The sequence below is a fragment of the Ostrinia furnacalis genome, unplaced genomic scaffold (assembly GCF_004193835.3).
Source record: "Ostrinia furnacalis isolate ACB-3 unplaced genomic scaffold, ASM419383v2 OfSCF5230, whole genome shotgun sequence".
NCBI classification, from domain to species: Eukaryota; Metazoa; Arthropoda; class Insecta; order Lepidoptera; family Crambidae; genus Ostrinia; species Ostrinia furnacalis.
Window position 1 is genome coordinate 47654 of NW_021135469.1, and position 13589 is coordinate 61242.

Genomic DNA, 13589 nt, shown 5'->3' on the forward strand with positions numbered 1-13589 from the left:
TGAAGAAGCGACTCTGGATTCTTCTACAGACACATTTTTGGGGTAAAAACCTTTCCTTTAATGAAATGAAGATGCATACGTTTGAAAGTGCTTGTCGCGGGAGGTGCGATTTATTTGAAGCAGAGTGTACCTAGATTGAATTCTCGATATTTAGAAGTTATGGGTTCGATTCCTAGCAGAAACTTCAAAGGGCACTTATGCATGTCCCAATACAGGGTGGAAACGATAAGTGATCTCACTCGATTATTTATAAACTATACAAGGTATCGAAAAACTAGATAATGATCCTGAGAGTGCTTTAAAGGCTCTTTCAAACGGTACCAATAATAGGTCACAGAATAAACTGGAACTATCCGAAAATTCAATGTTTCCAACTTCCATACATTTGGTAAAGTTACATCGTTCGTTCGTTTCAGCCAAATGACGTCCACTGCTGGACAAAGGCCTCCCCCAAGGTTTTCCACAATGAACGGTCCTGCGCTGCCCGCATCCAGGCTCTTCCCGCGACCTTTACCAGATCGTCGGTCCACCTAGTAGGAGGCCTGCCCACGCTACGTCTTCCAGCCCGTGGTCGCCACTCGAGAACTTTACATAATATTAAAAATAACTTTACATAATATTAATAATATTAGAAAGTTACATAATATTAAAAAACTACACAAGATATCGCAAAACTAGTTACTGATCCTAAAAGTGCTTCACGAGCTCTATCCAACGGTATCAACAATAGCGTCAATAGCTTACAGAATAAATTGGATCTATCCAAAAATTCTATGTTTCAACAATAGGCTAGTTTCCTAAAAAAATTTTTTTAGTCCGTCATGTTTAATATCAAAAAATATTGGACACATATATTTTTATTTGTCAATCTAACAAATAATTACATAGTTATGGTGCGTTGAAGTTCCGCACGACGTCACAACGTGCGGCACTTTTATGCACGCATAGACGTCACGGGCCCCTTCTTATGAACTTTGGCGCGCTTTATCTCTTTAAATTTTCATTAGTTTGAAAAGTGAAAAATACGTGTAGAGTATTTTTTGATAAGTTAACTGACGGACTAATTAAAACTCTTGCTTTTTGACCCAGGAAACATCCCTATTCAATATACCGGCTGGTGCCGAGAAGTCGAATTGATTGATGAATTGATTTAGAGCAAAATATTTGACGATTTGTAACCTACTGTTTAAATAGTCTAAATTCCAGTTGTTAATTATCGCCTCTCGCCACTCGTCATTGGTTAATTTAACTACGAATCAAAAAACAGCCTTAGACCCAGTTTTTTGATTCGTAGTTAAAATAACCAATAGTCAAATTTGACAGATGTCAAATTACAAGTGGTTAAATATCCGAAAATAATGTTTTTCGAACAATAGTTGAATTTAGGGCATTTTTTAACTATTAGTTTACATTTTGTTAATATTTAACCATTAGTAGCAAAATTTAACAATTTGTTATTTTAACTATGAATAAAAAAACTGGGCCTTAGACGGGATTTTGCAATATTCAACTCCTAAGGGGATAAAACGGGATCAACGCGTACGAAGTCGCGGGCGGCCGCTAGTAAATAATAAATTTTAATTATTTAATTAAATTCCCCACTGGTTAGACAACGGGAATAAACCGAGAAATTTTTTGTCCCAACAGCCATCATTTTAATTTCTCCTTTAATGTCATCATGCGTATTGACATAACATTGGTGCATTTAGGGTGATGAACAGTTAATTTGTTTGCGTTATGTAAAAGTATCTTTGCGTAGACAATTTTAATGTCAATTTATTAATGCAAAAATAGGATTAGTACCTATTTATCAGGTGCTGGAAGTTTTAAACATCTGTTAAAACATGGGTGAACGGAAAACATAGATAGATCTAGCATTTTTATAATCTTACTAGACATGCTGACACCACCAATCAATTGACGTACTTTTTAAAACTGTCAAAACGAAACTATCCCATAGATTTTGTATGGCACTACAAGCAAGTGACGTCACTATTTTGTCAACTCAATTAAACTACTTTTTTCAATTACAACGCGACCAAAAATCATAATTTACAGGTAATTTAAAATTGATTAAGTTTTTAAGACCAGAATGAAGTGTCTTTTTAGAAAAGTTGTGATTTCGAATTATTGGGGAATGGTGTCAAATTGTCTAATAGACTAAAGAACAAGAGATGAGAACTAGATGGAGAGACTGGTAGTTCAGGCCCAACTAGGTGGACCGACGATCTGGTGAAGGAAGGATCTGGTCCGCAGAATGCAGGCAGCACCGGACCAGTCGGTATGAAAATCCTTGGGAGAGGCTTTTGTCCAGCAGTGGACTTCATTTGGCTGAAACGAACGAACCCTTAGTCACCTGTAATTTTTTTATTAAAGATTATTAGTAGTTAATTGTTTAATTAGATAATAATAATAACTAATAAGGCGGTGATCCTCAGCACGGCACGCATTGTCCGGAGGTTCCTCAGCCTGTGACCCTGACCACCGGTAGCCTGGGCCCTGCTCCGCTGCCAGCGGGTTAACTATTTTTAAGATTTTTGTTTTTATAATGTATTTTTATTTTTTGATAATAATTACATTGTAAAAAGAAAAATTAAAAATAAGAAAGTAAGATGAATAAAGGAATAACTAATAATCCCGTTAGCCCTTCGTACTAAGCTAAATGCTTGTATCACGAGTAACTTCACCACAATAGAGCGGCAGCGGGGACCGAACCCGCGTTCCCCGGATCACGAGTCGGCCAGTCCGACCCCTTCACCATTCAGCTATCGTGGCTTCTTTCTTTTTTCCACTTGCATGTTTATTTCGTTCACCAATTACTGAGAAGTTGCATGTTTGCGAGTGCACTATTTGTTTTTTAATTCTAATAATGCATAAATTACCTGAACCCGTATAAAAGGGGTATCAAATTTATATCTTCACACACATTATCACACTTCTGTACAGAAAGTGTGATAAATTAATTTGGAAAAAATATTTAAACGAAGCAAATATGAAGACCATTTTCTTTTTGATATCTTTGGTAAGTAGTTTTTTTAATTATAATTGAATTTTGTACCGTCTACTCTTTCAGTTTGGCCTTAAGGTTAACTGGAGGATAATGCCGAATATTACGTTTGCCTTATGTACTTACTGCATTTTATGAGCATATAAGTTAATAAATAAACTTAAAATAATAAACGGGCATCTTGCAAACCAGGTCATAATGTTGTCCCGAAGTGGTGGTAAGGGAAGCTATACAGGGTGGAATTTTGTAATGCCACCTGGAGGGAAAGTACTCTTAATACTGTATATGTATAGAAAATTTTACTCAAAGAAAACATACCTTTATTTTTGAAAAGAAAGAGAACTGCATTCAAAGTTTTTCTAATAATTGTCGAAAATTAACCATCATACCATACAATTTTCTGTAAATAATTATAGTAATTCAAGATTTCATGGTTTTCCTTTGATTTGATTTATCAAGTTTGTTAGAGAGATTTCCTCCTTATACTTAACCCTTACGATCGATGCAATAAAAATACAGGGTGTAATTTTAAACAAATTTTAGTTGGTTCGATTCCCCAGTGTGGCAAGTAAATTTTAAGAAATCTTCGAATGCAGTTCTATTTGTTTTCCTAAATTAAGGAATGTTTCCTTTCCTTTGAGTAACATTTTCTATCTACAGTATTAAGAGTACTTTCCCTCAAAGGTGGCATTACAAAATTCCACCCTGTATAGTGATCAAAAAATATCCTTAGGCTGCAGTTTTTTTTATGCATAACAAGGCAGGTATTTGACCACAATCGCACCTGATGTTAATGGGATGCAGTCTAGGATGGTACATATCTGCCCTGTAAGTGCCTATTCACTCTCGCCTTGAAAAAACCTGGATTATAGTCTTCGGGAAAGACAGCAGCAGGCAACGAATTCCAGTCCCTAGCTGTTCGCATTATAAAAGAGTCATCGAAACGCTGCAGTTGAAATCTTTTGACTAAAACGACCTACTTACTCGATTTAGATAAAGGACGTAGCACAGTTATCAACCCGGAAAGGGATCGTAACCGTATCAACTCAATAAAAAAATAAAATAAAAAACTCGAGGCGGTCAGTATTCTTTGTATGAAACTCCAAACTGCAACGTTCACTTATCCTCATCATCTTCATTTCAGCCATAGGACGTCCACTGCTGAACATAGGCCTCCACTTATGCTTTTCACGTTGATCGATTGGTAGCGGCCTGCGTCCAGCGCTTCCCTGCTACCTTTACGATGTCGTCGCTGCTGCTTCCAATGTACTTATCCTCATAGCTGGGCATTAACTCGTTAATCCGTTAATCGTTAATTAACGAAGTTAACATTTCTATTAACGGATTGACTTTTAAGTTAACTTTAAAAATTGTTAACGGACTCGTTAACTTCCGTTAAATTTTCCTAAGTCCGTTAATCGTTAACCCAGTACCTACTATTTATTTACCAAAAAGATACAGCAGGCACGCTGAAAAACGCTAGAAAAACGCGTTCTTACAAGTACATTCGGGCTTCCAGAACTTCCAGAACCCAAAACAACAGTTTTTAGATCCAGATCACTAACGACACTTGTTAAGTAGTAGGTATGTGTGGGACAACTCTTGCAATTGAATTTAAGACCAGTTTTCCTCAACCGATTAAGCTGAAATTTGGTATACTTATGTAGGTACGATGACAATACAATGTTATGGTACCATTGAGCTGGTCTGATGATGGAGTCATGAGGTGGCCATATGAACTCCTAAATGAATCGGCGGCATCGCATCGAATTTGGGTTCGTTGGATTTGTCTTTTCGAGCACTTTAGTACTAGATGATGTCCAGGGTCCTGATGATGGAGTCAGGAGTTGGCCATAGGAATTCCTAAACGAAACGGTGGAAACTTATCGAGTTTGTGTTTGCTGGATTTGTCTTTTCAAGCACTTTGGTGCTAAATTGTATTGTAATTGAACCAAGGCTCTGAGATTGAGATACTTACTAAAAAGTGTAAAATAAAATTATAATAATTAAAAACTTTTTTAAAAACAAGCTTTTATTCTGAAATGCAGTTGTACTAAAACGAAAAAAATAATTGTAGGTACTTATGCAAGGTTCAAATAATTTCGAAAGCTTGTAGCGGGTAAATNCGGATCCACCTAGCGCAAACATAAAAGAGGAATTTTCATGCGCGATACAAGCTTTCGAAATTATATGAACCTTGCATACATTTATTTTTTTCGTTTTATTATCATGTGTTAACGGATTAACGATTAACGTTAACTTGCGTTAAATCTTGTGAAATGTAACGTTTAACGAAGTTAATTTATTTATTAACGGTTTAACGATTAACGAAGTTAACTATTTGATTAACGGTGCCCAGCTATGCTTATCCTCAACGTAACGTAAACGCCTCGCCTCGCGGTTGACAGCGCGCGAAACGCGACGACAGCGCGCGAAAGGCGATACGGTGTTGATCCCTTTCCGATTTGACATTTCTATGAGGTCTCACAGTGCTCGTGGACGCACAGGGTCACACACGAACCAATCACAGAGCTCTATTCAACGCTGTTCGTTCGATTTGCTACTTCACGCAAGCAAGCAACGCACCTGTAACGCCCCTGGGTCTGCGGGTGTCTATGGGCGACGGTAATCACTTACCATCAGGTGATCCGTCTGCTCGTTTGCCTCCTGTCACATAAAAAAAAAAAAAGCGATACGGGCGTACGTCTGCTGCGTCTGCTGCTGTACTAAGCGATACGTGTTGTAAATACGGGCGTAAGTCTATTATGACCTAACCTGAAGGGCGCTGGACTGATCAGTGGGCTGAGTGTGAGTTAAAAAAATTATGAAAATTTTAGTTTTTGAACGTTTCCCGCTAGGCGCGCTGTACAATCCGTCATACATTTAATGTAGTGAGCGCATTTGATGTAAACTCACACTAGGCTCTCAAGTTAAAACTGCACTCAATGGTCCACTCCACGCACGAGTGTACAAGAAAGGCTGCAATGCGGGACGAATGATGACGGATTCTGAAGCTTGCTACCAATCCATGTGTAACGATCACGACCAAGAGTGTAGCGATGGAGAAGAAGACAACCAAACTGTTTGTTCTGTTTTTATGTTTGTTAGTAATTTATTTCTTTATTCTTTGTTTCAGGTATGCTACTGCCTCTGTGACCCGAAACCCACCCTTCCTCTATTAGGTAAGAAAAATACGATACCCTTAAGGTTCGGCCAAACCAACGCGATCATACGCGATCAGCCGGCGTGCAGCGATGGCGACCAGACTTAAATGCATTGATCGCCATCGCTGCACGCCGGCTGATCGCGTGTGATCGCGTTGGTTTGGCCGAACCTTTAGCCTAGACGCAGACCACCGACTTTAAGTTGTCAGTTGTGTCGGGCTGTTAATCAGTATGGGCATGTACGAAAGTAATTATTACACTGATTCGGTATCGGCCGATCCTTCATACAAATTAGAATCGGGCCACCCTTAGTGCGTGTGTTGACAAATCGGTTTCTTTCTACCCGGTTCGGTTCGACTTTGAAACTACTGGATAGTTTCTTTACGCGATCGAATCAGAAATGAGGAGATCCGTAAACGAACTAAAGTCGCTGACATATCCCGACGGATTAGCAAGCTGAAGTGGCAATGGGCAGGGCATATAGTAAGCAGAACTGACGGCCGATGGGGCAGGTTCTGGAGTGGAGGCCAGGTATCGGAAAACGCGCGTAGCAGGAAGGCGCTGAGGCCGCTACCTACCGGCCTTTGTGGAAATGGTCTGCTCCGGACCAACTAGCCCGGGGCCCCCTGGTAAAAAAAGCCTACAAATACGCTAATGTTCGGGACTTTTTGCCAGTCATGGCAAGATACACTGTAACGAAATTGATTATGTACTACTAACATCTAGTGGACGTGTATTTCTGTGAAATAAATGAATTTGAATTTGATCTTGGCTGCACAGGAGTTTCAGCGATGAGCACGAATTGAGATAACACAATGCAAACATTTGTGTGTTTGAACATTGGTCATATTATTTGTATCGGTCAGAGAAATATTTTAATCTGCGATCTCCAACCCGCCTGCCAAGCGTGGAGATTATGGCAAAACCCTCCACTAAAGCAGCGGTTCCCGAATGGTGGTCCGCGGAACCCTGGGGTTCCGTGGAAAGGCCGCAAGGGTTCCGTAAAAAATATTATCCCACGTTTCGTGACCGACGTTGTTCGCTCGCACCGGCTTGTTTACGCACAAGGGACGGGCAGGGCGTGCGGGCGGAGTAGTACGGGGGTTCCGTTAGGAAAAGTATAATCAATTAGGGTTCCTTGGCAAAAAAACATTGGGAAACCCTGCACTAAAGTATAGTAGGCTCAAAGTCCAGTAGTGGACTGTAAACGGATGATGATGATGATGATCGGTCTGTGGCCTAACTCGCGTATTTCACGATCGCAACTGGAGTGGAAGCCTATTTGGCATAATTTTTAAATTAATAATATTTATTAATTTCTGTAATTTGTTGTTCTAGTGTGCCATAAATGTATTTTCTTTCTTTCTTCCTTGCTTTCTTTCTTCTCAAATCAGCGATTTGTTGTCGTTGGAGTTTTGTTACGTGAATAAGGCTATTGGTTATTTTTTACCTATTTACTTACAAATTATATTTTTATTATATTCAGGTGGACTGCTAGGTGGTGGTGGCGATAAGTGCGACAAGCCAGGCGGACCAGGCAACAACCCAGGAGGCGGTCCCCCATCAAACGGTGGTCCCCCATCAAACGGCGGGCCCCCATCAAACGGCGGTCCCCCCTCAAACGGCGGTCCCCCATCAAACGGCGGTCCCCCATCAAACGGCGGTCCCCCGTCAAACGGTGGTCCTCCATCAAACGGCGGTCCCCCATCAAACGGTGGTCCTCCATCAAACGGTGGTCCCCCATCAAACGGTGGTCCTCCATCAAACGGTGGTCCCCCATCAAACGGCGGTCCCCCATCAAACGGTGGTCCCCCATCAAACGGCGGTCCCCCATCAAACGGTGGTCCCCCATCAAACGGTGGTCCCCCATCAAACGGTGGTCCCCCATCAAACGGTGGTCCCCCCTCAAACGGTGGACCCCCCTCAAACGGCGGACCCCCCTCAAACGGTGGACCCCCATCAAACGGCGGTCCCCCATCAAACGGCGGTCCCCCATCAAACGGTGGCCCCCCCTCAAACGGTGGGCCCCCCGGCAACAGCCCGGGCGATTGCGACGATGAAAGAACTGGGCTGTTAGGAGGTGGCATTGTTGGAGATCTACTTAAACTAAAACTCAATCTTGGAAAGTAAAAGCAGAGTAAATACAAATGAGTAGGTCATCTTCATAGAAACGCACCGAGCGCAGTTTGTATGGGAGCGCGCCAATACGTATGCGGCGCGCACGCACACACTGACAAAATTCGGCGCAACCACGACTGGCTGACTGCTAATCCCCGCGTTTCTATGAAGATGACCTACTCATTTGTTTTACTCTGGTAAAAGTTCACTGACCTGAGGGTTGAGTGTGAGTTTACATGGAGCCCGTTAAAAATATATGAAAATTTTAGTTCTCGAAAGTTTTCGCTAGGGGCGCTGTAAAATACGTCATACATTTGATGTCATTTTTTTACGCACTCACTAGTGTGGACGTATGTAAACTCACACTAAGCCCTCCGTATTACTATACATATACATACACACTGGACAGGCTGTGTCCATACTTTTAGTTCCATGGACAATCGTATCTGCCTACAGTATAGCCTTGATCACACCTACCTAGTGGTACGGGCGAGACAGTAAGACCGAGAGAGTTGGGTGAGCGAGTCACCTACTCGAGCGCTCGGCGTAATGTTTATACACACCAAGTACTCGGCAGAGAGCACTGTCTCGCCCGTTTGCTCGATACGTGTGATCAAGGAAGAAGGCATATGGCCTAGTGCCCTAAAATGGCGAAACTCAAATAGGCACAAAAATATTATGACAGCAGCCAGTCCAGTGTGTATGTATAATAAGCCTTGCCCGCACTAGTCGCGTAATTTAGTAGAGTAAAGGACGTAGCACACTTATCAGTTCGGAAAGGGATCAACAACTAAAATTGTAAGACACGGGTCTTAACGCGTGCAGCATCGCAGCCGAAGCGTCAAGCCGTGAGTACATAATGTAACTCATTAACAAACGTCGAGTTAAGACCCGTGTCTTACTATTTTAATTAAAATGGAACGCGAAAGTTTAAAAAGGGATCAACAACGTTCGCCTTTCGCGCGCTGTCAACCGCGAGGCGAGGCGTTTACGTTGCGGTTATGTGTGCGTTGCAGTATGGAGTTTCATACAAAGAATACTGACCGCCTCTAAAGCCTGGTCCGTGAGCACGTAGAATCCCGTCCAATGACCCCAAACTACCCATCCTTATATTGCTGTCGCGACTGTGCGACGCGCGCCCGCAGTGAGTGTGCGAGCGCGACAGCAACATAATTACGTGCGAGCGACAAGGATGGGCAGCGTGGGGTCATTGGACGGGATTCTACGTGCTCACGGACCAGGCTTTAGATGATACGGTTACGGTCTCTTTCCGGGTTGATAAATGTGCTACTTCCTTAACTCACCTTTAGTCCACGAAGACGCGCCTCACCATTCTTCCGCTAATGTTTGAGTGTTATCGGTACACGCTAATCATCCATGAGTGCACACGCACACTACAATAATGACGCTCGGATTGCTCAGATCAAACTCCCCGCACCCCGCGCGACTCCACCAAAAACTGGTGGGGCGCGTCTTCGTGGATCGCACGATCTATAACTTTTTATTAATTTGCTGGAATCTCTTAAGGACTTCGATGTACGAGTACAGTCTAGTGCGTGTCGCTTGCTCGTCGTATATTCCCACGATACGACGTCGTATAATTTTATCCAATCTCAAAAATTGCGAAAAATATGGCGCTAATGAGAGCTACGGTTTTGTGCTCAGTCAGATGGTTACGAAGTTTGTTACGCGCGTAAAAATTAAGTTTACATAAAAATAGATTCGTTTTAGACGAATGACGTCCACTGCTGGACAAAGGCCTCCCCCAAGGTTTTTACAATGACCGGTCCTGCGCCGCCCGCATCCAGACACTTCCCTCGACCTTCACCAGATCGTCGGTCCACCTATTGGTGGGCCTGCCCACACTACGTTTTCCGGCCCGTGGTCGCCACTCGAGAACATTTCTGCCCCAGTTTAAATAAAAATTGGTACTTACCTTCGAATTAGATGTTCTTTCATTCCACCACTTTTTCATGACTCTACTTTAAAAGTACTAACACAACACATATTTGCACTTTTTAATCATAGGTATTAAAAATATTCACAACAATTCAGAAATAAAACCGCGTAATCCACCCACATTACTAAAAATTAGTTATTATTATTTCGAAGACAAAACACTAGCGCCATATTTGAATTTTAGCATCACACTACAGAACTACAGTAGCGCCTCTAGCGGTAAATTCAAAAACAATAGCCTCCCTAAAATTGTGTATTTCCGGAATTTAATAAGTAATATTTTTATTCAGAATACAAATTGTTGTAGAAAACGTAAATCGGGAATTTAATTCTGTAATACTTTCACCACCAGTCGTGGTCACAGGCAGACTGGAGCGGTTGCTAACTGTGGTTTAAAATCAGTCTACCCCCATGTTGTTAGGCTACAGTCACACAGTCCTAATGCTATATATGGAGTACGTACGGCAACGTCATTTCCCAATTCCGTGTTGGTTTTCGTAGTTTTCAGTTCACACTAAAGGTCATAGCACACTTATCAAGCCGGAAAGGGATCAACACCGTATCGCCTTTCGCATCGCAATCGCGATTACGTTACAGGTGGATAAGTGTGCATTGCAGTACGGTGTTTCATACAAAGAATACTGCCTCGAGTTGATACGGTTACGATACGTTTTCGGGTGGATAGTGTGTAAAATGCTGTTTTATTTTGAATTAAAAAATTTAATTTTTTATTTTGTACTTTTTTTTGTAACTTTGCATGTAAAAAACATAAAAATTATGTTTTATATTATTTTCGGGTGTGTAATTTAAATTATTGTGTGTCATTTTTTATTTATGCATAATACATTTTGCTTTTTCTATGAATGCATACAGAAATAAAATATTTTTTGCAATTGCATTGTGTTTTTATTATAAAAAAAAACTTAACATTACATCTATTTGGTCCACAAACTTATGAAATCAAGAAAATACATTGAATATGGGCTGATTTTAATCTATCTATTACTTATTTGAAGATTTAATGATCTCTATCCTTACTAATATTATAAATGCGAAAGTAACTGTTTGTCTGTCTGTGACGCTTTCACGCCTAAACCACTGAGCCGATTTTGATGAAATAAGGCATAGATATAGTTTGAGTCCTGGGAAAGGACATAGGATAGTTTTTATCCCGGTTTTTGAAACAGGGATAGTTTTTATGTGTCAGACAAAATTTTACGCGGACGAAGCCGCGGGCGGAAAGCTAGTTTTTTACTAAAACAAAAATGCAAAACTAAAGTCCTGAACTGGCAAGAATAAGTTGAAATTTTTATTTATTTGGTCCAAAAATCCATAGTAATCTTCAAGTAAGCTGATTAAAAATTCGCCCATCAACTTTTTACTTAGAACTAAGGTATATTTACAGGTCTCATGTCTTTTTCACCATCAATCCCTAATTTTTATACTATACAGGGTGGAAACGATAAGTGATCTAACTCGTATACTTTTTAAACTATACAAGATTTCGAAAAACTGGTTACTGATCCTGAAAGTGCTTCACGAGCTCTTTCAAACGGTACCAATAATAGGTTATTTAACTGGATCTATCCGAAAATTCAATGTTTTCAACCTCCATACTAAATGTATGCCAGCCACACAATATTAGAAGTGTTAATTTTTTTAATTAAATTATAAAGACTTAAAATGAACTCGTAAATTCCATTCTTATTTAAAGTTATTCATAGAAAACATTGGTTTTAGGCTTTACTTGCTACAATATTATCAAGACATGAGTGCCATGACTGTGGCAGTACTAAATGTATGGAAGCTGGAAACATTGAATTTTCGGATAGATCCAGTTTGTTTTGTAACCTATTATTGGTACTGTTGGATAGAGCTCGTGAAGGACTTTCAGGATCAGTAACCAGTTTTTGGATATCTTGTATAGTTTAGAAATAATCATGTTTGATCACTTATCGTTTCCACCCTGTATTATGGTGGTAATTTACATAGGGGTCACTTAAAAATTAGAGATGGTGAAAACGGACATAAATGATGTGTAACCCAAGTAACATACAACAAAATTGTTGGTATTAACAGTGGTTTAAACAATACTTACGACTAAGAGGTACGTTTGTCAGATCAATTCACTTTCATCTTCTTTGTGGCCGGTAAGCTTTCCTCTTCCAGCGTCAATTCTTCGAGTTCCCTTTTCACCGAGTTTCTCTTTTCAGTGTTGGCATCGATATTCTCTTTGCCTTTAGTTTTCTTCCCTACGCCTTTCCCTTTTGAATTTTTGTTGTAATACTCGTCAATTTTGTGGCTGTTTTCGCCCGTTAATGGCTCCAATTCGATAGTTTCATCCAGAACATTGTTAGTTGGTCTTTCAGTTTCATCTTCGTCCTCTGATTCGATTACGTTCCGTTTAGGTTTTGGCTTCGAACTGCCGGCTGTAACCAAACGCATTACATATAGAATCCATTATTGGCTGTAAGAACTATAAAAATACCTGTTTGTATTAATATTATAAAGAGCTGTGGTTTTCTGAATAATGAAAAATAAATTAGTCAAAGCATTAAATTTATTTTTATGAAATCTTACACGTAATGAAATTTCATTTCGGTCTTAAAAACTTAAAGTGTAAAAAAGACTTACCAGCAGCCTCGTCACATTCTTCAGTATCGGAATCGTTTTTAGTGCGACTGTTATCTTTGCAAATAAAGAAGTTTGTGATTGGTTTCTGCCACTTTGGAGTCTCTCGGTGGCAGACTGAGTTACCGCCGCCAGAGCCGCTTCGGGAAGCTTTATCACCGCTTCCTGTAGTTATAAGTCATTTTTATGAGACCAAACTTTACATTAAAATTTTACGCCTGAAAACTAGTTAATTATCGTAATTTTCGTACCAGAACCACCACTGCTGCTAGCCAATGGCGCTACGCTGCATCGAGCCTTGCTGCTTTTCCCAGATGCAACTAAAACGCAAAAAAATAAGTTGAAAACATTGTAGTGAGAGGTTAGGTCATGTTTGTGTCAAAAACTCACCTTTAGCACCCACTGAAGCCTTTGTTCGGGCCATGAATGATACAAAATAATGAAAACTAACAAAAACTGTATTTAACGAGCTATTTACTATAATAATTTCAGTTTTCGCAACAAAATAAAAATGATCAAAACATCAGCTGACATTCGCACACATAATATGTCACATTTTGGCGCGAAACTATCTTCTAAACTTTTTTTTCGCTGTCGTATTGCCATCGTAATTGATCGTATTCACATCGAATCTGTGGAGTGAAGTAGGATATTATGTATTTAAGCAATAAAATTATGATCATCATGACATGTGTGAAGCACAAAGTATT

At 40.2% G+C, this 13589-nt stretch overlaps 2 protein-coding genes across 2 annotated transcripts; one reads left to right on the plus strand and one right to left on the minus strand.

Annotated features, from left to right (window-relative positions):
- The first annotated feature begins 2900 nt into the window (after window positions 1-2900).
- LOC114360895 (proline-rich protein 2-like) lies at window positions 2901-8361 on the plus strand. Its single transcript, XM_028315751.1, has 3 exons — window positions 2901-3022; window positions 6144-6189; window positions 7658-8361. Exons 1-3 carry the CDS (start codon window positions 2993-2995, stop codon window positions 8299-8301), a joined length of 720 nt encoding a protein of 239 aa, XP_028171552.1. The 5' UTR covers window positions 2901-2992; the 3' UTR covers window positions 8302-8361.
- A 3759-nt stretch (window positions 8362-12120) lies between these two features.
- LOC114360894 (PCNA-associated factor) lies at window positions 12121-13505 on the minus strand. The gene is made up of 4 exons (XM_028315750.1): window positions 13270-13505; window positions 13131-13199; window positions 12883-13044; window positions 12121-12677 (listed from the first exon to the last, which is right to left on the minus strand). Exons 1-4 carry the CDS (start codon window positions 13301-13303, stop codon window positions 12370-12372), a joined length of 573 nt encoding a protein of 190 aa, XP_028171551.1. The 5' UTR covers window positions 13304-13505; the 3' UTR covers window positions 12121-12369.
- Between the last annotated feature and the right edge of the window lie 84 nt (window positions 13506-13589).